The sequence below is a fragment of the Zalophus californianus genome, chromosome 11 (genome assembly GCF_009762305.2).
Source record: "Zalophus californianus isolate mZalCal1 chromosome 11, mZalCal1.pri.v2, whole genome shotgun sequence".
In the NCBI taxonomy this organism is placed as follows: Eukaryota; Metazoa; Chordata; class Mammalia; order Carnivora; family Otariidae; genus Zalophus; species Zalophus californianus.
In genome coordinates this window covers 46506125-46530937 of record NC_045605.1, presented here as the reverse complement: position 1 = coordinate 46530937, position 24813 = coordinate 46506125, and the positions used below count along the sequence as shown (strand labels likewise).

Genomic DNA, 24813 nt, shown 5'->3' with positions numbered 1-24813 from the left:
ATATAATAATTTATTCTAAGGGTTTTTACAAAATACTTTATGAAAATTATACATACATAGGAAGTACAGTTTACATTCTAATTAAAACTTTGTTGCAAAGCTTGTCTGTGAGCACTCGCATGCTAATTTCATATAGTAGAGTTCTAGGAAAAACAGAATCATGTATGTAAGGTTTTGGTTTTGTTTTTTTACAGTCTATTGGAAAATACAGGCTTGAGATCTTAGGAGAAAATTAAGCCAAAAGCTGAATTCCACCTATGAGCCAGTGGGTGGCACCAAATCATATCTGAGACTTTGATGCTGGGAAAGCAGAAAGCACTTTCAAAGGCAGAAATACATGCGGTAGATTCAGTCCTATGGCCCTAACCCAGAATTCCATATTTTAATAGAGATTACAAAGTAAATAGTTTTCTTATGGTCAAATGCTTTATTATCACGAATATTCTGCATTTCCCCCTCCTTCTAGGTGTATTTTTCTTTCCCTCTTTTCCAAAAACTACGTATTTTCAGTTCCTGCGAGGATCTTCAACCACTGAGTAGCAAGCCCTCCTAACTGCAGCATGGCATGTGGTGTGAAACACAGGATGGCAAACTAGAATATTTTGCTGCTTAAAAGCACCCAACATTTAATCTCCTTGACGGCTTTTTCTCTGAAGCAGCATCAACCGTTTGATTTTCCTAGCTTTCTCAAATATTCCTTTAATGTTGAAGTCACAAATAGGTTACATACTTCTTACTTAAATCTTGGGGGGCTTATAACGAAAGAAGCTTATGCAGGTTGACTTTAACATGCTGTGTAGCCTCCGTTAGTGGCAAGGGGCAGCAGGTGAGCATCTGTCTACACGGTCAGATTTTCAAGATCTGATTCCACCTGTTTAGTAGTTTTCAGTGGAGGGGCCAGTCGACTTTGGGTTCATTTTGAAATCTTGGCAATCAACAGCATTCTGAGAGGCAGCGTTGCTTCAATCCAAGTGTTGGGGGACTTTACCATCTTTTCCCAGAGAGCAACTTCCTCTGAAGTAGAGTCCATCCAATCCACTTCAGTACCATAGCTTTTGCCTGCAAATGAAAAAAAAAAAAGGAAGCTTTGCAGTTAGAACAGAATAGTTCATTGGGAAAAAAAAATGGATCATCCCCTAATTATAATCATCAATGGAAGACAGTGAGGGATAGTTTTAATATCACCAGGAGGGCAGATCTGGGGCTTTCTATAAGAAAGAACTGTTTAATCACCTGAAATGTCCAATAACGGGGCACTCCATAATTGGGACTATTCCCCCTACTCACAGAGTGACAGATTTCTTTTTGTGTTGATAGAAAAGCTGGCTGACAATCTGTCAGGGACAGAGTGGGGTAGTAGGGATAAAGCCTGGCATTGCGTTGGAAGTGACACTAGATGATCTCTAAAGAAGAGTAGTTTGGGGTTTAGTGTCTAACAGACTCAACTTTCAGTCTTGGCTCTGATACTTATTAGCTCTGTTACTTCATTTCTTGGAACATCAGTTCCTCTGGGAATAACATTAGTAATTATAGGATTTCTGTGAGGATTAAATGAAATAATATAAATAAAGCACTCAGTACAGTGACTAGTGCCCCATAAATACTATTTACTATGATTATTTAAAGCACACTTTTAATCACAAAAAGACATAAATGTTTTTTTCAGGGAAGGGTAGTAATGAAAGCTTTTCTGTACCTCCCACACACAATAACTTAAGCTCTGTGTGGACAGCCACTACATCCTTTTAATCTTCATATCTAGAGCCCTTGGCATACAGCCTGACATTCCTTCACTCATTCATTTCATTACACTTAACAGAAATAGAGTATCTGTTTTCATTAGGAAGAAGCGAAACAACAAACAGACAAACCTCTACTGTCCCCAGAAGCACTTGGCTCATAGAGAATTAAAAACGTAACAAACATTACCTGTTCCAAAGCCAATCCGAAGACCTCCCAAAAACTGGTTGGTTAACTTGTAATGGTCCCAGACAGTAAGCTCTACACAGGCTTCTGTCAGATCTTCAGGCCTGAACCCGTCATACACCATGGTGTGGTTGAAGACAGGACTGGTGGTTTTCCCTACAGCTCTGGTTTTTTGACGACTTTTCCTACTTGTATCTGGAAGGATGATACTACAAAAGGAATCATTATTGTGAAAGCATTTTAATAAGATGGTGAACATTTATGCTTTCAGTGCACTTCAGCACAACTACTGAAGATTGGCAGAAGGAAATGGAAGAAAAAAACAGTGTAGAGATGCAGCAGTAGTGGTGGTGGTGGTGGTGATGGTGATGTGGTAGTGGTGGTAGCGGTGGTGATGGTGGTAGTGATGGAGGTGGTGATGGTGGTAGTAGTGATGATGGTGATGATGGTGATGGTGATGTTGATGGTGGTGGTGGTGGTGGTGGTGGTGGTGATAGTGATGGAAGTGGCGCTGGTGGTGGTAGTAATGATGATGGTGATAATGGTGATGGTGATGTTGGTGGTGGTGGTGATGGTGGTAGGGATGGAAGTGGCGCTGGTGGTGGTAGTAGTGATGATGGTGATAATGGTGATTGTGATGTTGATGGTAGTGGTGGTGGTGATGGTGGTGGTGACAGTGGTGGTGGTGGTGATGATTGTGGTGATGGTCATAATGATGGTGGTGGTGATGGCAGTGGTGGTGGTAGTAGTGATGAATGCAGTATAGGTGGTGGTGATGTTGATGTGTTGATGGTGGTGGTGATGGCAGCAACCTGCTGGAGAGACTGCATTACAGTGGACCAGACTTGCTTTGAATCCTGACTCTGTTACTTATTGGCTGTGTATTGTAGGGGAAGTCACATAATCTCTCAGACACTTGTTTCTTCATCTTTAAAATGAGAATGGTGATGCCTATTTCATAAGGTTAACATTAGAATTATATATGAAGTAAACAACTTAGTTTAGTGCTTTCATTTAGTAAATGCTTAATGTGGTAGCAACTTCTTGAGGATTTCTTTAAAATTTGGAAGCATTCCTGATTATCTGTTTTCTGTTTTTAACCTACCACACCTCCTATAAACACAAAAAGGTCTGAGAGTTGTTTCAGAATAAGAGACTCACCTGAGCTGAAAAATCTTACCAGCTGACATCTATGAATAATATTTATAGAGAAAATCACAAATAATGCCTTAAACACTTAAACAGCTAACACTGGGGCGCCTGGGTGGCTCAGTCGGTTGAGCGACTGCCTTCGGCTCAGGTCATGATCCTGGAGTCCTGGGATCGAGTCCCACATTGGGCTCCCTGCTCGGCGGGGAGTCTGCTTCTCCCTCTGACCCTCTTCCCTCTCGTACTCTCTCTCTCTCATTCTCTCTCAAATAAATAAATAAAATCTTAAAAAAAATCTTAAACAGCTAACACTGGTCTTCTAGAAGAATCTATATAGATAAAATTAGTCAGGGGGAGCTAAGAGATCACACACTAATATCTGTTTTGTTACTACTGACTACATGCCAGCCATTTATATGTGTAAAAGAGAAAAAAAGTTTGCCACTTAGAAACTCAAACTGTCTTAAGCTCCTCTGACATAAACTATTAGTAGGGGTCTGTTTAGCAAGTCATTTTCTACACATTTACAGGATGAGGCAAAAGACCTTTTGCAAACAGTTCACAAAGGTAGGACAAGGTACAGGAGGAAGAATTCTCCCCGCTCCACAAAGAAGTCAGGGGTATGGCATTAGGAATTTGATGAGTTTTTTTATACTGAATATTATCCTCACTAGCAGATATATCTCCTAGAAAGCATTCTATATCTGAGTACATGGTTCCTGGTTTCATCTGTATATATGGCCTCTTTATGGTTTTAAAACTAAACTAAGCCTTAGGGGTTCATGTCACAGATCCCTCTAGTTCATGTTGCCATTGTCCCAAGTTATGTCATTTCAACCATGAATGATGAGTTTCACCATCACAGATATTGAGACCTAAAAACAATCAGCAAAGGCCAGGCTATGGTAGAACTGAGAGAAGCAGAGGTATCAAAGCTATTACCATTTAACAAAAGAATTTAGATGGCTGCCCCTTAGCTGTGGTAGATCAAGACATTCCTTCACCCAGATGTGCACCTCTCCCGTTGTAGGAAGTTTTTTACCTGTAATTGGAAAAGGAAAGAAAATAAAATTTCACTGCTATTCCTCTCTTGGCAATACTACATCCAAAGATGCTAACTTAAAAATGGTCTGGCACAGTGATACTAGCTAGAGCTTGAGGATATGATCCTAACTGGTTAAATCTATAGATTTTTAACTAAATCTTCCACAGTCTGGCTGCACTGAGCTCAGAGAGTTCTATGAAAATAATTCATATTGGTGCACCTGGGTGCCTCAATTAGTTAAGCATCTGCCTTCCGCTCAGGTCATGATGACAGGGTCCTGGGATCGAGCCCCGCATCGGGCTCCCTACTCAGGGTGAGCCTGCTTCTCCCTCTCCCGCTCCCCTGCTTGTGCTCTCTATCAAATAAATAAATAAAATCTTAAAAAAAAAAGAATGGTAACAACCCAAAGGAAGTGAACCGAGAGATGAAGAGAGAAAGAGGAAAAAAGGAAGTAGGTTTGGGGATATCATTGGAACTCCTATATCATACAATACTTAAAGCCTGCCTGGGGAATGCCTGGATGGCTCACTTGGTTGAGCATCTGACTCTTAATTTTGGCTTATGTCATGATCTCAGGGTCATGGCAACGGGCTCTGTGCTCAGCGTGGAGTCTGCTTGAGATTCTCTCTCTCCCTCTACCTCTGCCCCTCCCCTGGCCCGTGTTAGCTTGCTCAATAAATAAATAAATAAATAAATAAATAAATAAATAAATAAATAAATAAAGTCTTTAATTTTTTTTAATTAAAGAAAAAGAAAATAATTCACATTGATTCCAAGTACAGAGTACTATATTATTCTTTCTGGGTTTGGCTTGTTTCAAAACAAGTTAAAGATACCAGGTATGTAAATCATCCATTTATAGTTATATTCAAAACATCTTAATGAAATGCATATTCCTTTCAAATATTAATACTAACATCAGTTGCTATTAATGGGAGGCATTTGAAACATACTGAGTATAAAATAATCAAAATAGGTACTGGCTAAGGTATAGCCAGTCTTCTTGTTAATTGTGGTTACATACTTTATGGGAATACTGTATACATACACACAGTAACTAATGTTATGCACAGGGAATACTGAGAAGTTGGCTTAGTCTTCAGTTGTTGGCTAGACTGGGTGCACATGGACAGAGGGCCACTACCATATTTTTCTGAATAGGTTAATCCAGTCAACCAACCAGAATATAATGAGCATCTATGATGTGCTTGGGTCTATGCTAGGAATGTCATTGGATATACAAGGAATATAAGAAATCTATGTCCTTGGAAAATGTTTACATTTAAGTTAAAAAGAGTAATTCACACAAAAACTATAAAAATGTAATACAGAACGAAATGCCAAGTTATTGTCATAATGTTCTAGATGATGATCTGATCAGTGAGGGTGAAACAATAAAGCCAGGAAAAGCTTTATGATGGAACTTTAAGATGAGGCTTCTTCTCAACCTATCCAAAGACTTGGAGAAGAGGAAGACATTCTAGGGTAGAGAAACTACATGAGCAAAAAGTCAGACAAAGTGGAGCCCATCACAACACCTGGTCCCCTTTGCCCCCACCACCAAGAAATGATAGTGGAGGAAAAGAGATTGGCAGAATTTCTATGCACGTGGACCATAAATGATATGATACAAATTATATATATTAAGAAAATCTGCCTTTTAGGAAGATCCAGAAGTAACAACAAGGTGGTTTGGCAGCCATATGGGCCTAATGATATGTTTTGCTTGCCTTCCGATTCTTTTTTTTTTTTAGTTGAATTAAAATGCCTTTCTCCAGTTCAGTCACTGCCCTTACCATCCATTCTTTCTTTCATCCCACGAGTTTCACTGCCTAGTTACTGAAAACATCTGAGTTGCAACCTCTGATTTCTGTCATGATATCATACAGATTCTTAAGGAAAAAACTTGGGGAACTTCTTGGGAAATGAGAGGGGGCTAGCATTCATTTCTTGCTAGTCTCTTGCTCTTTAACTGGGCTGTAGACCTGAGGCCCTAACATCAAGGATGCAATTAGTAACCTTGAGGGAAAAGCTTTCTACCCTGCTGAGGCCTTGAGAATGGAGAACCAATGAGCTCTAATTTCCTAGGGGCTCCATACGAATCCTTCTAATTCTCACCTGTAAAGAACACTCGGGTTCCATTCTTACCATAACACTACCAATAGGTCCAAATTCTGAACATGGAAAAGGCCATTCATGTTGTGCAGATACCAACTTTTTGGAAAGTGAGATGAAAATTAAAACAAGGACTATAAACTAGAGAATTTTGTAAAATGAGAATTTTTTTTCATGGAAACAGAGGTAGAATGGTAGTTACCAGGGGCTGGATGAAGGACAAGTCAAGGGTATAGTTTAATGGGTACAGAGTTTCAGATATGCAAGACGAAAAATTTCTAGAGTTCTGCTTCATAACAATGTGAATATACTTAATACTACAAATGGTACACTTAAAAATGGCTAAGATGGTAAATTTTATGTTCTGTGTTTTTACCACAATTAAAAAAAAAGAATTTGTCAACTGTAAATTGACTCATTTGGTCCATAGAATTACTAAGTTAATAAATTTGCTTAGGGTTTCATATTTGAAAATATCACAGAGTCCAAAGAAATCCTTGGAGAGGGAAAGGCTCAGGAAGAGGCATAAATCTGGATGGAAAATCATTACATACCAGGAATTGGCTCTGGGACATACTGGAGAGCTAACTTCATTTCACCTCTGTTTTCTGCCTCAAGAGCAACGGGTGCTGTCTGGAGAATGAAGGATTGTCAGTAGGTGTAAGACAAAAATGACTTTACTGTTTGTTGGTTACTCTGTTTTAGGACCATAACTGCCCCAATTCTGCGACTAAGTATCACCCAGGAGTGCCCTGGATTAAAATTTCCTTCCCCATCAGAGCTAAACTCTTGCCTTTATATCTGGGAAAGCTATATATTGTGTATCTTGAAATAACTTGCTTTGTACCCAGAAAACATCTCAAGGCCTTTAGTCACAGAGATAGTAGGGAAATCAGAATGGCTTTCTTGGAGAGAGAAGAAATGTTCTGGGATGCTTTGGTTTTTATAAAAACACACTTTTTTTGTTGGTCACCCAGCCAGCACATAAAACTATTTATTTGTATTATTCTCTTTCTTTGAGCATGAAGAATGTGGGAAAGTAGGGGGAAGAAAAGCCAAACATTACATTTTCAAAGCTGCATTAACCTGATTATTTCAGATCACATAATGTGAGGTCTCTAAGAATAACAAAGACTGGACACTAATTTAAAAATATATGTCTATTCGTTTCGAGTATAAGAGAGATGGCTTTACTTTCAGATTCTGGTCCTTTAGAGCCTTATTGCCAAAGCATGGTTATGCATCAGAAACATAAGGGAAGTTAGTTTAAAATGAAAAGCTCTTGACATCTTCTGAGGAATTCACACCCAGTGAGTCTTGGGTAAGACTAGAAATAAGTGCTTCAGGTGATTTTGATGCAATATTTGGGAACCATTTCTTAAGTGAAAGTGCTATACTATGTAGATACTAAACAATGATTTGTATTGTTGCTATTTATCACTTCTAGCTGGGATCACACCAACCCTCACACTGAGAACAATTAAAAAAACTGGATTGAACAAATTTATTTCAAGGAGCTAAAGAATTATTAATATAGACAGGACTCAAATGGACAAGATCTTTGAGCCTGACATTCTCTGCTTTTCATGTTGATGCATCAGCTGATTTTTAAGTAGTGCCAAACTAGAGCATAAAAGCCTAACTGAAAGAGACTAAGAAGCCTGAGCAGGGCTTTTGCCAGTCTTTTGTGGGGCTGGAGAGACAAAAATTGGAGTCCACAGCCAGCATGGAAGGATAGCCTTAGAAAATACCCTAGGAGGAATTCTTAATCTCAGGAAACAAAGTGAGGGTTGCTGGAGTGGTGGGGGGTGGGAGAGATGGGGTGGCTGGGTAATAGACACTGGGGAGGGTATGTGCTATGGTGAGCACTGTGAATTGTGTAAGACTGTCGAATCACAAACCTGTACCTCTGAAACAAATAATACATTATATGTTAAAAAAAAAAAAAGAAGAAGAAGAAGAAGATGATAGTAGGAAGGGAAGAATGAAGGGGGAAAAATCGGAGGGGGAGATGAACCATGAGAGACTATGGACTCTGAGAAACAAACTGAGGGTTCTAGAGGGGAGGGGGGTGGGGGGATGGGTTAGCCTGGTGATGGGTATTAAAGGGGGCACGTACTGCATGGAGCACTGGGTGTTATGAACAAACAATGAATCATGGAACACTACACCAAAACAAATTATGTAATATATGGTGATTAACATAACAATAAAAAATTTAAAAAAATTAGATAAAGGACACTTACAAATGTTTAAGATATTGGGTTTTCAGATATATACTTTAAATAACTTTGATTAATATGTTCATAAGGATAATGTTAAGATAGAGAATTTTAGCAGAGAATTGGTCTATAAAAAATCAAATAAAAATATAAATCTGAAAAATATAATGTTGAGAACTTGTAAGATGGGTGTTTTAGACATAGCAGATAAAATTAAACTGAAAGATAGTTTAGCGAAAAAGAAAAGAAAATACAGAAAAGAGCATAATAGACATATGGGACAGAGGTGCCTGGGTGGCTCAGTCGGTTAAGCATCCCACTTTTGATTTGGGCTCAGGTCATGATCTCAGGGCCATGAGATCAAGCCCTGTGTTGGGTTCCACACTGAGCGTGGAACCTGCTTAAAATTCTCTCTCTCTCCTTCTCTCTCTATCCTTCCCTTCCACACTTGTACAGGCTCTCTCTAAAAATAAAATAAAATAAAAAAAGAGAGATACATATGGTACAAAGTGAAAAGACATAATGATCCCAAACTATGGATAACCATTATGAATTAAAATGCAATTATAGTAGCTTTCTCCTATACACCAGGCCCCAAACCAACCAACCAACCAACGAACCAACCAACCCACCAACCAACCAACCAAGTCTGCACGAACCTTTCGCTTTAGAGGGTACCACTTCAATTGTTTATTCTGTTTGTTGTCCCAGTCCCAAGTTTCCAAGTCAAGTTCCACTTCTCCTAGAAAACTATTGCGTTTAAATGTATCCCGATGCCAAACAGAGAGGTTCAGCTTTTGTGTTTTTAAGATTTGCTTTTCGATTTTATACTGCAGATCAAAGAAGGAAATTGAAGTGGTGAGTAACACTATTTTATATCAAAGTTATGACATAGAGATGAAGAGAAAAGTCATCTGTGCGTATCAGGTTTTCTCATCTGTTAGGTTTCAAGTATCAAAAATATTGCAAAGTCATCTTATTCTAAGTGTCTTGTTTCAAAGAGCTAAATCCATCTTTCACAAAAGCTGATTTTCTTTCTGCTTCTGGAAAAGTAAACCACGGTTCAAATATCATAGCCAGTCATAGCTCTCTAAAAACAAAAGCCAATTATTCATTTTTTTGCTGGATGTTTTTAGTTCAAACTAGATATAACATAAATCCAATTCAGTCTAAAAATACTAATGAAGTTTAATCCTATGGTCTGTTTTCTACCTAAGGACAAGGTATTTTTTCTAATAGACTCTATTTTTTAGAGCAGTTTTAGACTTATAGCAAAATTGAGCAGAAAGTACAGAGAATTCCCCATATATCACTTGCCCCCATTTACACATATCTCCCACTATAGATATCCTGCAACGACAAAGTATTTTCCAAAAAAAGATATATTTGTTTTTTCCTGCTTCATATGGTTGAGTGGAAAATATTTGGCATCCTAACAGTTTTTCATCTAAAATGCAGTCAGTCCTAGATTATATATAATCATGGAAGGGATAATAGTACTTCTAATCTAAAAATAATCTGTTTGGCTGTATGATGTACTACTTGAATATCCATTTTGGTTGTAGCAGGCTTGCCTTTCTCTGAGTTTACCATTTAAATTAGCTGGCTTTTCCTGAGTATAGGGTTGAAGTAGCTGACCCAGAAATAGCTAGGGTACTGAGGTATATCATAGTTAAACTGTAATTAAAAAGTGGTTACAGAAAATCCATAAAAAACTGACCCATGAAGGACTGAAAATTAATTTAATCCTGCTTCTTTCCTCAGAGGATAATCAAATAGTGGGACAGACTTTTCAGAAAGGGGAAATGAAGAACACTTCTTATATTTTTAGTTTTATATTATCATGACTAAGGCAGCCTTATGCAGTCTGGGGGGAAAAAGAATACGGGTATTTAAGCCAGGCACACTTTCTATTCATCTGTCTGTCCATCCATCTCTCCTTCCAGTAAACATTTTTTGAGTATCTATCCAGACACTGGTCAACATTTATGTGTTTAATGTATACTAATCACTTTGCACATATTAACTCTTAATGTTCACAACTACTGAAGTAGAGAGGCAGGTACTATTATTACCTCTCTTGCAGATCTGAAGAACAGACAGGTAAGCCATTTGCCCAAAGGCACACAGTTGATAAATGACATGGAGTTGGTCCCTGCCTGCCTGAAACTTACAATTTAATGGGAAAGCAGACAATGAAGCCAGTAGTCAAAAGCCTAATATAAAACAAGGTGCCTGAAGCAGCAGACCCAGGTGGGAACTAAGGAGTTAAGGACAGCCTCTCATGGGAAGAGGCATTTAAGGCTGGAGGAGGTAGCTAGGGATAGAATGTGGGAAAGAGTTCTCCAGCCTGATGGAACGCCAGGTCCAGCAGTGTGAGAAAATGTGCTTTGTTTCTCAAAAGAACAGAAAACACTCAGAGTGACCTGAACAAAGACTCTGAAAGTGGAAAGATGAGGCTGGAGTTCGGGTTGTGAAGGGACTGGTAGCATGGTAAGGCGGACTTGGCTTTAAGGGTAATGGGAATCCTAAAAGATTTTAAGTAGAGAAATAACATGATCAGAATTATACTTCTGGTAGCTCCTTTGCTTACAATGCTCCATGTTTTCAGCTGTGTATCTTTGAGCAAACTCCTTTGTTTCTCTAAGCCTCATGTGTGAGGGGCAGATAATATTCCTCCTGGTGGGGTATGTAGGGAGTGAGTGAGAGAAGGCCTACAATGTTCACGGTGTATCGTCTCATGCAAAGCAGTTTCTCAGAACATGTTTATCCCTTCCCTTCTTCTCTCTCCATGACTGACTTCATTTGTAGAGATACTACCCAAGAAGACATGGCTATCAACACACAACTCATCATTTAGGATTTTCCTAGACAGACAGTTCATAGATACCCGCAATATCTCATTATACACAGGATTCAAAGTCTTCTTCACTACAAGTGTTTTCTTCTTGCCCATTTTGCCCTTGTCTGGTAACAAATAGGTCTTTACATATCTAAAAAGAAAAGTAGACAAGAAGGTCATGGAAAATAAAAGTGATGTTTCCATCTCTGCTTTGAAAAATGCATTGGTAATTGACAGAAATAATTATTTCATGACACTGAGAAAAGCAGTTAAGTAATGAATGTTCTCAACAACACCTTTTATACTTAAATTTTTAAACACAGTGCAACAAAATTGGTCATTTTATACTGTTCTGAAAAATTTTAAAGGATATTTCCTGAATCCCTTTCTTCCTTTGGCCTTACCTGACATGTGGGGTATCAGGGGACAGACCTCTAATGTAATGCTTAATTTTACTGGCTTGTTTCCTATTGAGAAAAGGCTTTGGTGCTTGCAGAACCTTTTTAAAAAGTTTTGTTACTGCCTTTTGGAAACAAAAATTGATCTTAGCACACATCTAAGCAAGCCATATTCAATGGGGGGAAAAAAGGGATACTGACCCCAGCTGTTTTGATAATAAAAGCATAAAGGATTGGGCCTATGCTAGCAAAATAATTAAGAATCTGACTTCTGCATAGGGAAAGCAAAGAATACCATTCAACTTTTGCAAATAAACTGAAATTCAATTAAGTCTGTGATCTAAAAGATGAGCTGGTAATTCCCCCTAAAGCTCTTCTGTAAAATATAAATTTAGAAACTACTTCATTCTAGAATCTTAACTGTTTCTGCACCACTGAACATTCTGAAGTACGGCCTGACATGTCTCTAATTTTAGAGAAGTTTGAGAATGTCATGGGAAAAGAGTGGGGTTCAAGCCCTCATTCCCCATTTTGCTGTTGACTCTCTGAGTTTATGTAAATACGTTACTCTTCTTCTCTGGCCCTGGTTTCCTTATCTGTTAAAAGAACGAATGGGACAAGATGGCCTCAGAGGTCGCTTCCACTTGAAACATTTTCTACTTCTCTGACATTTTTATAGTTTAATAAGTTTGGCATGTTTATAGAGTAAATAAAACACCATTTTCCCCCAATTTTTCTTCTCAAACATTTCTTTTTGACACAGTCACACACATAGCCTCCTTTCAGTTACTTTCTTTCCCAACTTCTACAAGATTACGAAGAACTAAGAGAAAACAGGGACTCCAAATTGTACTTACGGGTCTGAGCGCTGTTTTTTAACATCCGCTGCTGCTAAGTCTTTACACTGGGCCACAAAGACATGTAACTCCTTCAGTGAGTCCACATAGTCGATTGCAAACTGAATATTTCCTTTCACTTCCAGATTGCCAAAGTCTCCACTGTAAATGCTCATCACGCTGCCGCTCACCTGAGGGCATTGGAAACATGCAGTGTTTGTTTCTGTCTCGTGCATGGATCCAATGCAAAGATCACAAATATAACCTTGGCTTTCCATTATTTCTCTAGTTTGCATTTAAAGCAGCAAATAGGGCATAAAGACAGACTAACACAGACAACCTGACATGATATATGACACGACTAGTGTTTTAAAAAAATTGCCTCTAAAAGATACAGATGACAAGTGAAATGCAAAGTTATTTAGATGCTGGCTCATTTCAAAGCAGGGGGATTTTATGGTAGGGGGCATTCAGAGTTCCATTTTTAGGCATGTTTAGTATTTAAGATGTTAAAGAAAGAGGATGTGAGAAACCCCAGGCACACAAATCACAGTGACATATTGCTCTATCAAATTTCCAAGGCACTAAAAAGGAATCTTACTATGTTGCCCATCTACTGAATCTAGGAAAATGCTTAGTTGGCCATATGCCTTTAGAGGTCAGGAAGGGTAGAGAATGGATGATTGATGGAGGCAGTTGAAAGCCTTCCCAAGGCCATACATTTAAGGATCATCAGCAGAAATTCAATTTAAACAGATTTTTTTTAAAAGTTTGAAAAATGGGAGGCCAGTAAGAATTTAAGTGCAGCTTTATCATTTGGTTAGCATACCTGGTGAGATAGTGTGTATATCATAGAACTATCTGGATAAGTGTTTGTGGGTATATTTCCATATATATATTTCTACACGCATACTCCATGCTCACAGGTGACCTCACTTTATGAAAGGAGTTCTAGGTAAAGTCAAATTTTCTCCATCAAACCTGAACAACTACACTTAAGGAGCTTTCTTTTTAAAATCCTGCTCTGAACACTTCTGTAAGGCAAAGAATCGCCTCTCCTATTCTAAGTGAATCAGTACTTTTATTCGTCAGGTTTGCTAAAAGAGAGGTACAATTCTATACCTGCAAACAGAAATATAAAACATATCTGATATAGGCAGACTTTACAAAAGTTACCCCATTTTTTGCACGGAAAAACGTAGTTCATCTTGTTGATAATTTAGGTTTATTTTTGAAGTACTTACATTCAAAAAAAATATTCATTTATAAAGGATATGAACTCCTTTTATGCTTCAAAAAAGAAAAACAAAGATTTAGCGAGCCAGAAGCTAATTGTGGGTTAGAGAAAAAGCTCGTGCCCTTGGAATCTGGGAAGTACAATAGGAGGCCACTTTCTAGCAAGCAGGAGCATGGCAGAGCCAGGTTCACAGAAGCAGAGAGCTATTAACACGGAGCCTTTGTTTACATACAGAAGACAGGGGCGTCATGCTGGAGGAGCTGCTAAGATTGGTTAAAGAGCTTGGGCTCTTCTTGTGTCTGCTGAGCTGGTAACTGCCCTCTGAGGCTGTATCTGTTTCTCTGCCATCACTCTACAAAACATCACATAATATACACAAAGTTTAAATTCAGAATGAGTGAAGATCAGCATCTCTATTTAGAAAAACGTGATACCTTGGTATCCCAAGGATCTACAAACATTTCTGAATCGTGCTAATCACCAGGGAACGGGAATCAGGATGAAGTGGGGGGTGGTCTATCGCGGACCTCACCTAAGGAAGACAGCAGTGCTTAGCTACCAGAAGAACAAAGTGATTTGGTTCTTCACCTCCAAGGTGCACGCCCAAGGTGCTCCAGAAGGCAGCACTGCTGTGAGCTTTCTTGTCACTCTTTTAACATCATGCATTTATGTAATATGGGGGACTTTATTGATATATATGAGAAATTAACTTTACCCAGACAACAAATGGTCTAAGATTTACTGTCAAAACATAAAATGTCATGCTTAATTCCTCTCATTATTAACATAGCCTTAACTTCCCTAAAATTAAATCTTTTGCTGGAGACACTATTAAACTAGAAAAAATAAATGCTAGTTTCATCGTTTAAACTAAAAGTAAGATAGAGACATATTTTTAAAATTTTAAACCACCTGTTATGTATTTCCATACTGCTATTGTGTTTATCTTTCTACCCCAATTAGATTTTAACACATTTTTGGGAAAAAAAGGGACCAAAGATACTTATTTTAAATATGTCCCAGGAAATATTTACCTGGGTCAAAAAAAAGTGGCAATAATACATTTTATTATATTTAGAGCTAAAGTTTATTAGATGGTAACTTTAAAAATTCATGATTCAGAATGAGCTCCTTTGGGAGTTAGAGAGTTTATTGAGCAGTTCAGTGGAGTTAGGGAAACACCTTTATGGAGTAGTTAGTACATGCCAACATATTCCAGGGCCATGCAATTATGTATCATATAACAGATGCCAACTCTATTGCAGATTAAGGAAGGAGTTAAAGAAAAACAAAATTCATGACTTATATGGATAAGAAAAAAAAATCCTCCCTCAAGGATTAAAAAAACCCACACCACCGTATGTCCATTGTCACCCTCTACCCACGTACTTACAGCCCATTTCCCTCTATTACAGCATGTGCTGTGCTCTACCCAGTGTATCAGGTCACTAGTGATTTACTGAAGGATGAGATCCTGTCTTGTGGACCTGGAACGTTGATTTTCATGTAGCAGGCACTCAATGAACATGACTGATGCTAAGCCTTAAAGGGAGAGTGGACGGAGGCACAAAGCCTGGTTTCATGTCCACTTCCTTTAACATTCGGTCTGACCCACGTGCTTTGAGAGGTAAAATTCTACAGCTTTGTTTGGCATCTCTGATGCACAAACTCAAATGATTTGGACTCTCTTCGTGTGGAGCTATGAGGCAGCACATTAAAACTGATAGAGGAGAAAAATGAAAAACCAGGAACTGGTGTCACTTGCCTCTTAAGTTATTATATAGCTTATTCATATGACCAACCAAGACCAAAGCCTATTTACAAAGGTGTAAAAGCAGGAACTCCATGAGGTTGCCTACTGTTGGCTTCCAACTAATGATTTAGTTTCAAAGAATGAGTGATTCTTTTCAAAGGAACTGTAATGTGGGCTGTTAAGCATATGCAAGGGTATATATTTGCAGATACAGTTCATCTAAGGCCTAAGATTAGACAGAGGGGTGCCCGGGAGGTCAGGGGGAGATATGTAGTTTATATGCTATCTAGAACTTTCCTCACATTTCATCTACTAAGAGAAAGCTTGAGGATAACGCTTTTTATTTCACCATCAAAAATCAGACCCAAACTGTAAATAGTAACAGCTAGCATTTATTGGGTATTCACTATGTGTCAGGCACTCTGCCGTATGTGTCCCGCACATTATCTCCCTGACTCCTCACAACGTAATGATGTAGAACTAGGAAACCAGACTCGGGGAAGTTAAGGAACTTACCTGGAGTCACACAACAGATTAGTAGCACAGTCAGCACTAGGAATGACTCCAAGCTCCTAACTACCCTGGTGAGAACATGGAATCTTCTTTTTTTTTTTTTTTTTTTTTTTTGGCTCTTCAAGTTTTTATTTTAATTCTGGTTAGTTAACAGCCAGTGTTATATTAGTTTCAGGTATACAATATAGTGATTCAACAATTCCATACATCACTCAGTGCTCATCACAAGTGCAATCCTTAATCCCCCATCACCCTACTTAACCCATCCCTCCACCCATAACATGGTATCTTAATTAAGTCAAAGGACCTGAGTTAAAGTCCTAGATCTAGGTTTTAGCAGCTGTTGGATTTGGGGAAAGTGATTTAACCTCTCTCAAGCACTTTTCCTCTCTTATAAAATGGAGAAAACAGTACCTACAACATTTAGTTGGTGAGAGTTAGATATCAGAATGAATATTAAGTGTCTGGTATTTACGAAGTACTGAGTGAATAGCAAGATAATAATCCTGTTCCGACCTGAGACAGCATGTATAATGGCTAACCATGATAATCAGATCCAGGCTCCAGTCCTGGTTGGACCCCTTTCTAGCTGAGTGACGTTACTCACCTCTCCCAGTGTTTCCTTATCTGTAATATCTGGTAATAAGAATGGTGCCTGCCTTCCAGGCATGTTGGACAGTTAAATGAGATAATGTATGTCAACTGCCTATAGTCAGTAGATATTCTTAAAGTTTGCTGTGTCATTGTCACTTTACTACTTTAACAAATGCTTTCAAATTGTTCATGCTACCTAGACAAAGCTCTCACAAATCAACTCTACTGGAAACTACAGAGTGGTTAGTTCATGCCAACATATTTCTGCCAGGATTTCTTATTTTATACCCACTTTTGAAACAAAAATCACATTCCAAAAATCAATGCAACTTGACTTCACCACCAAAATGAGTTACTGTTTGAGTCAAATGAGATATGCCTTGCCTTGTTCCAGGATTAACAACGCTGCTTCTATTGATAGGAAAGGCAGGGGTCAGTCCTGCTGACCTCTTTGGTCTCTGCCACTGCTGAATACAAACACACCAACCTCGGCACAGCAAATCCACCTATTTGGTTCCATTTGTCTGAAGTTACAGAAGACAAACTTGCCTCATCTTGGAGAAATGCTGGAACAGACTTGCTCATCCTTTTGAGTTTGTCAGGGTGGGAAAACGGATTATCAGGCTGTGAAGGCACTGTGGAAACTAAACAGCAGTGTTTCCATTCAAAATTATCCTCACATTATCAGACAAACATAAAACAAGTTGAAAACACACTTTTCTTTCATCTATGAATGAGATATTTTTGCAAAAAGGTTAACATGCACAGGATAAGATAAGCAACATGCAATTTTCATAAATTATACAGAGAGAACTTGCAAGGAGTTGAACCAATGGAAAAATAACAAAGACTGTTAGTTTTTATTAATCTGAAGCTGGATTTGAATTATATTAAAACATATAGCCATTGTGAATTGGCGTTCACTTATTTTTCACACCAGAGATTTGAACCACAAGATGTGTGATTTATTGGTTCATCTCCCTGGGATGTATTTTTTAAAACAAGCTGCAGGCTGAAAAACTATTTCATTGGACAGCAAGGATCTCCGTACACAACTCAATCCTAACGGTGTCCTGGCTACTGAGTGTCTAAGGGAAGGCTTGTTCGTTCAGTGATTGTGGGGATTGTGGGGCTGTTTCTCACTCAGAATTATGAAAGACTATGAGTTCAAACTAATTATTTTTTGAAAACAAATTATTTAGATACTTTTCTAATAGAAAAGTATCAGACACCTTATTTAGACACCTTTCGATACAGTAAGGATATGTGTGGAAGTCACAATGAGATGATGAATTCTATTCTTCATTTGTGTAACTCTAGTTAGAAACCCATTTCCTTCTATTTCCTTCTTTATCTAAGAATTGGTGTCGAAGCTTTTCTTATGGTGAATCCGAGATTGCTTACTGAATGAGTTAATATGTTTCAAGGCCTTTAGAACAGTACCCTGGCACACAGTATGCTCTATATAAGTATGTGCTATAAAGTAAATACTTTCTGATAATCTTTAAATTACCTTTTCGGTGTGATACAAATATACAGACTTGGTTTTTTACCAGTGAAAAAGATACCAGGAAAACAGATAAAAATAAAATTATATTTCTATATATAACTCAAAAGGCTCAAATTCAGCCCTAAGCATTAGCTAAATTCATCTTCAGTTAAAACAAAATTAATGAAGGGAAACTGAAAATTGAACTATAATAACAAAGATTTGCATATTCACATGGTAGTTCTCTTCTAGCCTTTGGCTCACAAATATATCAAAATACATTTACAGTGACTCACGAGATGATACCTGCTTTAATCACTACCCATTAAACAATAATGTGTATTGGGTATATTTGGGTGACTTACACTGCAGTAGTATAAGGTTAGATCCCATGAGGACACAGTAGAGCCCAATGAGTACACAAAAACTTTCTATCATAATACTGCTCCCTATTATTTTCAAAATTTATATCTGCTACTCAAATGTAGTCAGTTTTACATTTATTAGGATTTGGTAATTTATGTTTTGATCATGTATTTCAATTTTGTTTTGTGATTAGAATACATTCTTTGCTAGAGAAAAAAAATAATCCCAGCCCATACATTAAGAGTCATCTTGGAAAATACCATAAAAAAAGAGAGAAATTAATTCATCCAGAATTCAGCACATGATGAGCCTATTTGGCTTGACCTAACAAAGCTAGGTCATGAATAAAGACACAGATACATTGGCATATATTTCCATGTCTATCCTTTGTTTTCACTCCTCGGGCTAAATGAAAAACATAACAAGCTAAAACAAGATGACCAAACTTAAGTATCTGCCAGTTCAAAAGCAGCTGGAGAAACCTCTTTACGCAACACCCCTGAGGGACAGAAGTCTTGGTTCCTCTGCAGCAGCTGGACAGAGAACATGCATCAGGGGCCAACACCTGGATTGTCTTTTTGCTTAGGTACTTCTTAAGAATTGGTCAGGTCATGTGCCAAAGCTCAGCACCTTCATCTCTGGCAGGTGGACCTCATGAGCCAAGTTTCAGATTTCAAACTAGATGTCACGGCCCTCTAGTGTCAGCACTTTGTTTCTCTATCACATGGCTCCTTCATTTAGCTGCTCTTCTCATTAAGACTTATTAGCACATCCAGACTATTGGGAAACTGTTAATAAAAATCTTGTGCTCTCCTAAGGGCAGACATGTGTATCATTATCTTCATACCTCCAGCGCCTAGCATTACGCAACTGGCTGAAACTGGGAAGCTAAGAAGACACACATGCATATCTCAGGCTTTGCTAGGCCCCACAGACACCTTTTTAATGTGCTATTTGTCCTCGAGACAGTCAGAGTTAAGTACAGCAATCTTAAGATTGAACAGAAAAGAGTAAACAATCATTATCTTCGATTGGTGGTGGACATTAATTAGCAGATGGACATTAGCCACCACAAATATGCACTTATTTCTTAAGATTCAGATGTTCACTTGCTTTATATATTGAATATATACTGAGTCCAGGTTTGAACCTCAGAGCTTAAACCCTGGACATAATAAAATTTGTTTCCATAGGTATGTAGAGAGGCATATACAACCATAATGCATACTAACTGTAAAAGTACAATTCTTTCTTAGGTCCAAATAAATTATAAATTATTTCACATCTACAGGCTTGTGTAAAGGCCACAAGAGATCCAATACTCAAGACCAGACTGCAACATAAAGCCAAGTGATAACAGAAGGTGCCAACTTCATTCTAAGATTCAAAGAGCAGAGAGACTTATAGAAGTATAATAATACTCAGCACTAACATACATATATATTTATATATACTACATAAACCTGTCTACATAAAAATTTTTAAAATATGTAACTCTCCCCCAGCGGAACCACAAATTAATCTTTCAACACTGGCAGCAGTAAAATGTTTTTAATAAAACCCCTGTCAGAATGAAATAGTTTTGTAAGCTGCAAGAGTTTTAGTACTAATAACAAATACTGTGTGATTAATAGTGTTAGTTATTTCAGTATATTTAACACCATGTAAAGTGGCAACATTTAGTCATTTGTGAGAAAGATCCTGCTACTCACTTCCTGGTATGCACTCATTTGTATCTGGTTCCTGATCTGCTTTTTGATCTACTCAGAAGAGCAACATTGAGAATAAATACCATTTTACAAGAAGGATTAAAGAGACATGAAAGTAAAGCTCACATGTCAGTTGCACAACAGAGATTGCAGAATATATCTGACAGGTTTTCAGCTTGCTTTTATCCATTCCCCAGAGTGACTCTTCATTAGCCACTTTAGGGGTCTCCTATTCAACTAAAAATCCAACATCCAGGATAGGAGATATTTTGCATCTTTCCGCTAAGTCACTGAGCCACACATGGCTTGGCAGATGGAAGGAGCACTGAACTAGGAGTAATGAAGCCAAGCTTCTAGTTGCCACCTCCCCCCACTGACCAACTAGCTACAGGATTTTGCATAAGTCACCTCATTTCTCTGAGGTTTCTTATCTGTAAATGAAAATGAAAATCCCTGCCCTGCCTAATTCCACGAAATTGTTGCAAGCATAGAATGAGAAAAACAAAACTATGACACAAAAGTAGGGAATGACCTTTGAGGAGTTCTGATGCTATATTTTATGGGGAAAGCTCAGTTAATATACATTTTTATTATTATAATAAAGGCAATTTAGAAAACACAATCCCAATGTACAAATATAAATTACACATTTGCATAAATGCTGAACTATAAAAATCAGACTCATTTCCATCCCTTCCCCCACCAAGGCACTATTACCCTGTATATTTTATAACTGAACCACGTAATACTCAATCCACTGACAAACTTCATGATCTTCTGGTTCCTTAATATTCAGAACCAGTTAATTTTACCTCAGTCTATATTTAGCTATTTAAATGAGCCGAGGCAGGATCCTGACTCTGGTTCTGGGACTTGTCCCTTTGAAGTTAAAGCTTTACCAGCTATGCCCAGAGAGCTCCAAATGCTGAGACATGAGACAAATACAGGAATAACTTAACCCAGGAACCCACCCGACGCTTCCTGCCCTCACACGGAGTTCTGCAAGTCAGAGTAGCAAAAATCAGCTCATACCCATAGAAATACAATATCCTATTTATAGACACCCTCACTTCCCAAGGGTCTCTGATGCGATCCTCACAACGGTATTACCAGCAGAAGCCTTGAGAATACAAACAGTATTAAATGCACCAAGTCAGAACCGTTTTATAATAACTTAGGCACCATTCATCACATAGTGGCAAATGACGTTCTTCTATTTATCCAACAGCTGCATCCCAGTGACTGCCCAAACCGCCCAGAACCTACAGACAGACATGCAAATACATAAAGATATTTACCATCTTCAGCACTACGTACTAATTCTTCTGGCAGATTATCTACTTTTGCTTGATCTGTTCAGGAGAAATTAACAAATGGTTAACACGACTGACCCTTGGTGAGAGAGAACAATGAGACTGTCCCTGGAAGCCCCTGGAGTTGGAAGCAATTAGTCAAGATGCAGTGAGGGGTGCAACCAAGATGTCTTCCCCAAAATACTTTCTCTTTAGATTAGCTACTTGAAGCAGTGCCATAGCGGGAGCTCCCATTTCAGCCCCGATGCAGCTTACATCAGCATACTGCTGCACACGAACTCCCCAGGGTTAGAGGGTTAGCTAAGAGCAAGCAATCGGCCAGCAGCAGGAGAAAACACAGGGCGGCAACAGCCTCTCTATTCTTCTGGAAAGGGTAAGATGCTAGCCATGACTAACACCTTCTCAAACCCATGGTCATTAACAAATATTTCTGTGCATGCATCATCATTTGTGTATGCCTCTGGGAGCCTTGCTTGGGAAGTCAACTGAAGAGATGTAACTGGGGACCAGCTGCTAAGTGGAATCTTGGCAGGCTAGTGTGAGAGTGGGTATCGGTATTTGGAAGGGAGCGTGCAGGAATACCCGTCAGCTGATGGTGATTTTTTTTTTTAACCCTGCACATTCCTAAGTATTTTAAAGCTGCACCATGGAAATAGCCCTATGCTTCACAGGCAAGAGGTTTGCCAAACTGGACAATTGTTGCTGAGTTTTTTTTTTTTTTTTTTTTTCTTCAGGACCCATCACCAACATCAGGAAGAACAATTAGTGCGGTCTAACAAAGGATGGGACTCGCTTTCTGTGGGAGCATTCAGGCAGATGTGGGGGGGGGGTTGGCCACCTGTTGAGGAGGCTTTATAGGGAATTTCTGCATTGGGGGGGTATTTAAAATGAGTGACCTTCAAGGTCACTTCCAACCCTGAGATTCCAAGATCTCTGGTAGGGATTGAACTGTATATTCCAAAATGAGAATACTGTTCTCAGAGCCTTGAGAATCTCTGATTTTTAGGATTTAATGGAGTGGCTTTTCCCTTTTCCTTTTTAAATTCTGACTTTTTAGTCTCAATTGAAGATACCTAAAGCATATTCTAAACATGACAATGTTCAACTTTGAAGCATATGAGTTTGGCAGTGGTTAACTTCCATTCAATAACTTTTCTCATGACCCTCTGTACTCCCAGGGGTGCCTCTTAGCTTAAAAACAATTAAGAGCAAACCCCCTAGAAGTCAGGATTTCTAAGTCCACTTGTTTGGCTCACAAGTCTATATAGACTATATATAGACTTGTGAGCTCTCACTCTCATATATATATATATTTTATGCTTTATGTTAGTACTCAAGAAGTCCTTCACCAATTAAAGCATGGGGGGAACAGTGTGCCTAAAGTGTTACAGGCCAGGTAGTTTTTGGGCTAATAGTTCCAGTATCCAAAAGAAATGTGTGAAAAGAAGGGATAAAAGAGAAAGGACAGTCCTTGAAGCTAGGGACCAACTCATCTCCATATCATGCAAAATTCATCAGACATCCAACACTGTCGTATATAACACGGTCACTTCATAAATGCTCTTGATAGTAGTCTGTTGATTCGGATACACAGCTCTGCTGCATGACACTAAATGAGGTACTTTACTTCTCTGAGCTTCATTTGCCTCATCTGTAAAATGGGAATAACCATCCTCTCTTGCAGGGTTCCATACGCCAATTAGATGAAATGCTGCATGTGAAATGCTTAGCCACATCTTGGCACCCAGTGCTCAATAAATGTTAGCTATTCTTACTAGAACCTCCAGTTATCCCAATCTTTTAAAACTCACTGGACTTAAACACTCAAACTGGGATTCTTCAATTCTTTTTTTTTTTTTTTTGGTTTTTCACTTTACTTACAGAGGAATTTGGCCTTTTTTTATTCTCTTAATATTTACAATAATTCTTTTTTTTTTCTTCAATTCAAGGAAACCTAGTGCTTTAGTAACCAAAACTCATGCACGATTTTAAAAGTTCCAGTCCATTTAAGATGAACTTCTTCTGGTCACTTTGGAAGGGTTATTGTCATCTGTTAACCCCCGCTTTAGGGGCTTCAGTGCACAACAGCATGCAGTGAGGCCCCAGAAAAGCACATGAGCATTTTTAAGCTTAGACGGGCAGTGGGGGGGGGGGGTGGTGGTATGAAGAGTGGGGCAACCTTTATTCTCACTTGGTGAATCTGATGAAATGTCTTCTAGACTTTTGGAAGGCATTTTCCTAGCAGCTCTCCTTTCCAAAGTTTTCAAGACAGGACTGCGTTCTTCCTCTGAACCTGTTACGAGACACAATTGATGAACACTGCACAATACAAAAAAGATCCAAAAATCCTAACTCTTAACCAATGGACATTGGTATCATAGGTTGAGAGGTGGCATTATGTCAGAAGCCTCTATAGTTTTATTTACTCCATGAAGCACTTCTCAGAACAAAGTAAAAATTCTCCACTCTTCATATGTCCTTTAAAAACCATTTTCCTGGTCAAGAAACATTTGCAAGCATAAATCATAAAGGAACAAGATAACCACATAAATAGAAAAGTGATCTCTTAGTCGTCTACACCTCTATTTTAGGCACATGATTTGTTCTGCGCCAGACTTTGAATCTTTCCACTTCACTTCTAGCTTTTGAAGACAACCACAAAGTGGTTTTAGGAGCATTAAAACAATTAGCTGAAAACCATGGAAGGCAGGATTCAGATGCTTAACATCTGTGTATAATCAGGTACACAGATGGGCGAATTCTCCAGATCAACGGACTGTAGGCTTTTGGGGATTCATGAGCTAGTAAAATTTCCAACAAAATGTTGGGAAATGACATGAGGTAGTCAACTTTTTATTTTATTAAGTCATTTTAAATTGTGTGTGGGGGGGCTCTATCATGTATTAATAACTTTACTTATTTTTTTAAAAAGGCATGTTAGAAAAAAAGGTCGTGTTAGGACCAAAAGAAAAAAAAGAAAAAAAGAAAAAGGGCATAACCTCAAAATAAGAACAGTCCTTTAAATTAAATACATCTAACGATACAAAAAATATATCTCTAGACGGTTCTTAACTTTTTTATTTTGACAGTGAAAACTCCATCATGGATTGATTAGCTCTGGTCTGAATATGGTCATTCATCACTATGTTCTAGGCACTAAAACAGTGGCTGGCAATAGGCACTTCAAAAATGTTTGCTAGGGGCACCTGGCTGGCTCAGCTGGTATAGCACATGACTCTTGATCTCAGGGTCATGAGTTCAAGCCCCACACTGGGCATGGAGCCTACTTAAAAAAAAAAAGTTTGC

The 24813-nt window shown here is 38.4% G+C and overlaps 1 protein-coding gene across 21 annotated transcripts in view; it reads right to left on the bottom strand.

Annotated features, from left to right (window-relative positions):
* Positions 1 to 24813, bottom strand: part of SYTL2 (synaptotagmin like 2) — a 120729-nt gene continuing 95916 nt past the window's right edge. For 10 of the 21 annotated variants that reach the window (XM_027579748.2, XM_027579757.1, XM_027579753.2 and 7 more), the window contains 11 exons: positions 23699 to 23800; positions 21493 to 21546; positions 17180 to 17274; positions 14003 to 14122; positions 12555 to 12724; positions 11348 to 11450; positions 9117 to 9287; positions 6790 to 6868; positions 4018 to 4117; positions 1930 to 2135; positions 1 to 1059 (listed from right to left, as the gene is read on the bottom strand). In XM_027579748.2, coding sequence (XP_027435549.2) covers positions 914 to 1059; positions 1930 to 2135; positions 4018 to 4117; positions 6790 to 6868; positions 9117 to 9287; positions 11348 to 11450; positions 12555 to 12724; positions 14003 to 14122; positions 17180 to 17274; positions 21493 to 21546; positions 23699 to 23800 — 1346 coding nt within the window. In that variant the 3' untranslated portion in view covers positions 1 to 913. Of the gene's footprint in view, positions 1060 to 1929; positions 2136 to 4017; positions 4118 to 6789; positions 6869 to 9116; positions 9288 to 11347; positions 11451 to 12554; positions 12725 to 14002; positions 14123 to 17179; positions 17275 to 20197; positions 20246 to 21492; positions 21547 to 21762; positions 22396 to 23686; positions 23801 to 24813 lie in introns of those variants that run through there. The other 11 variants (XM_027579752.2, XM_027579758.1, XM_027579761.1 and 8 more) reach the window with 6 other exon arrangements.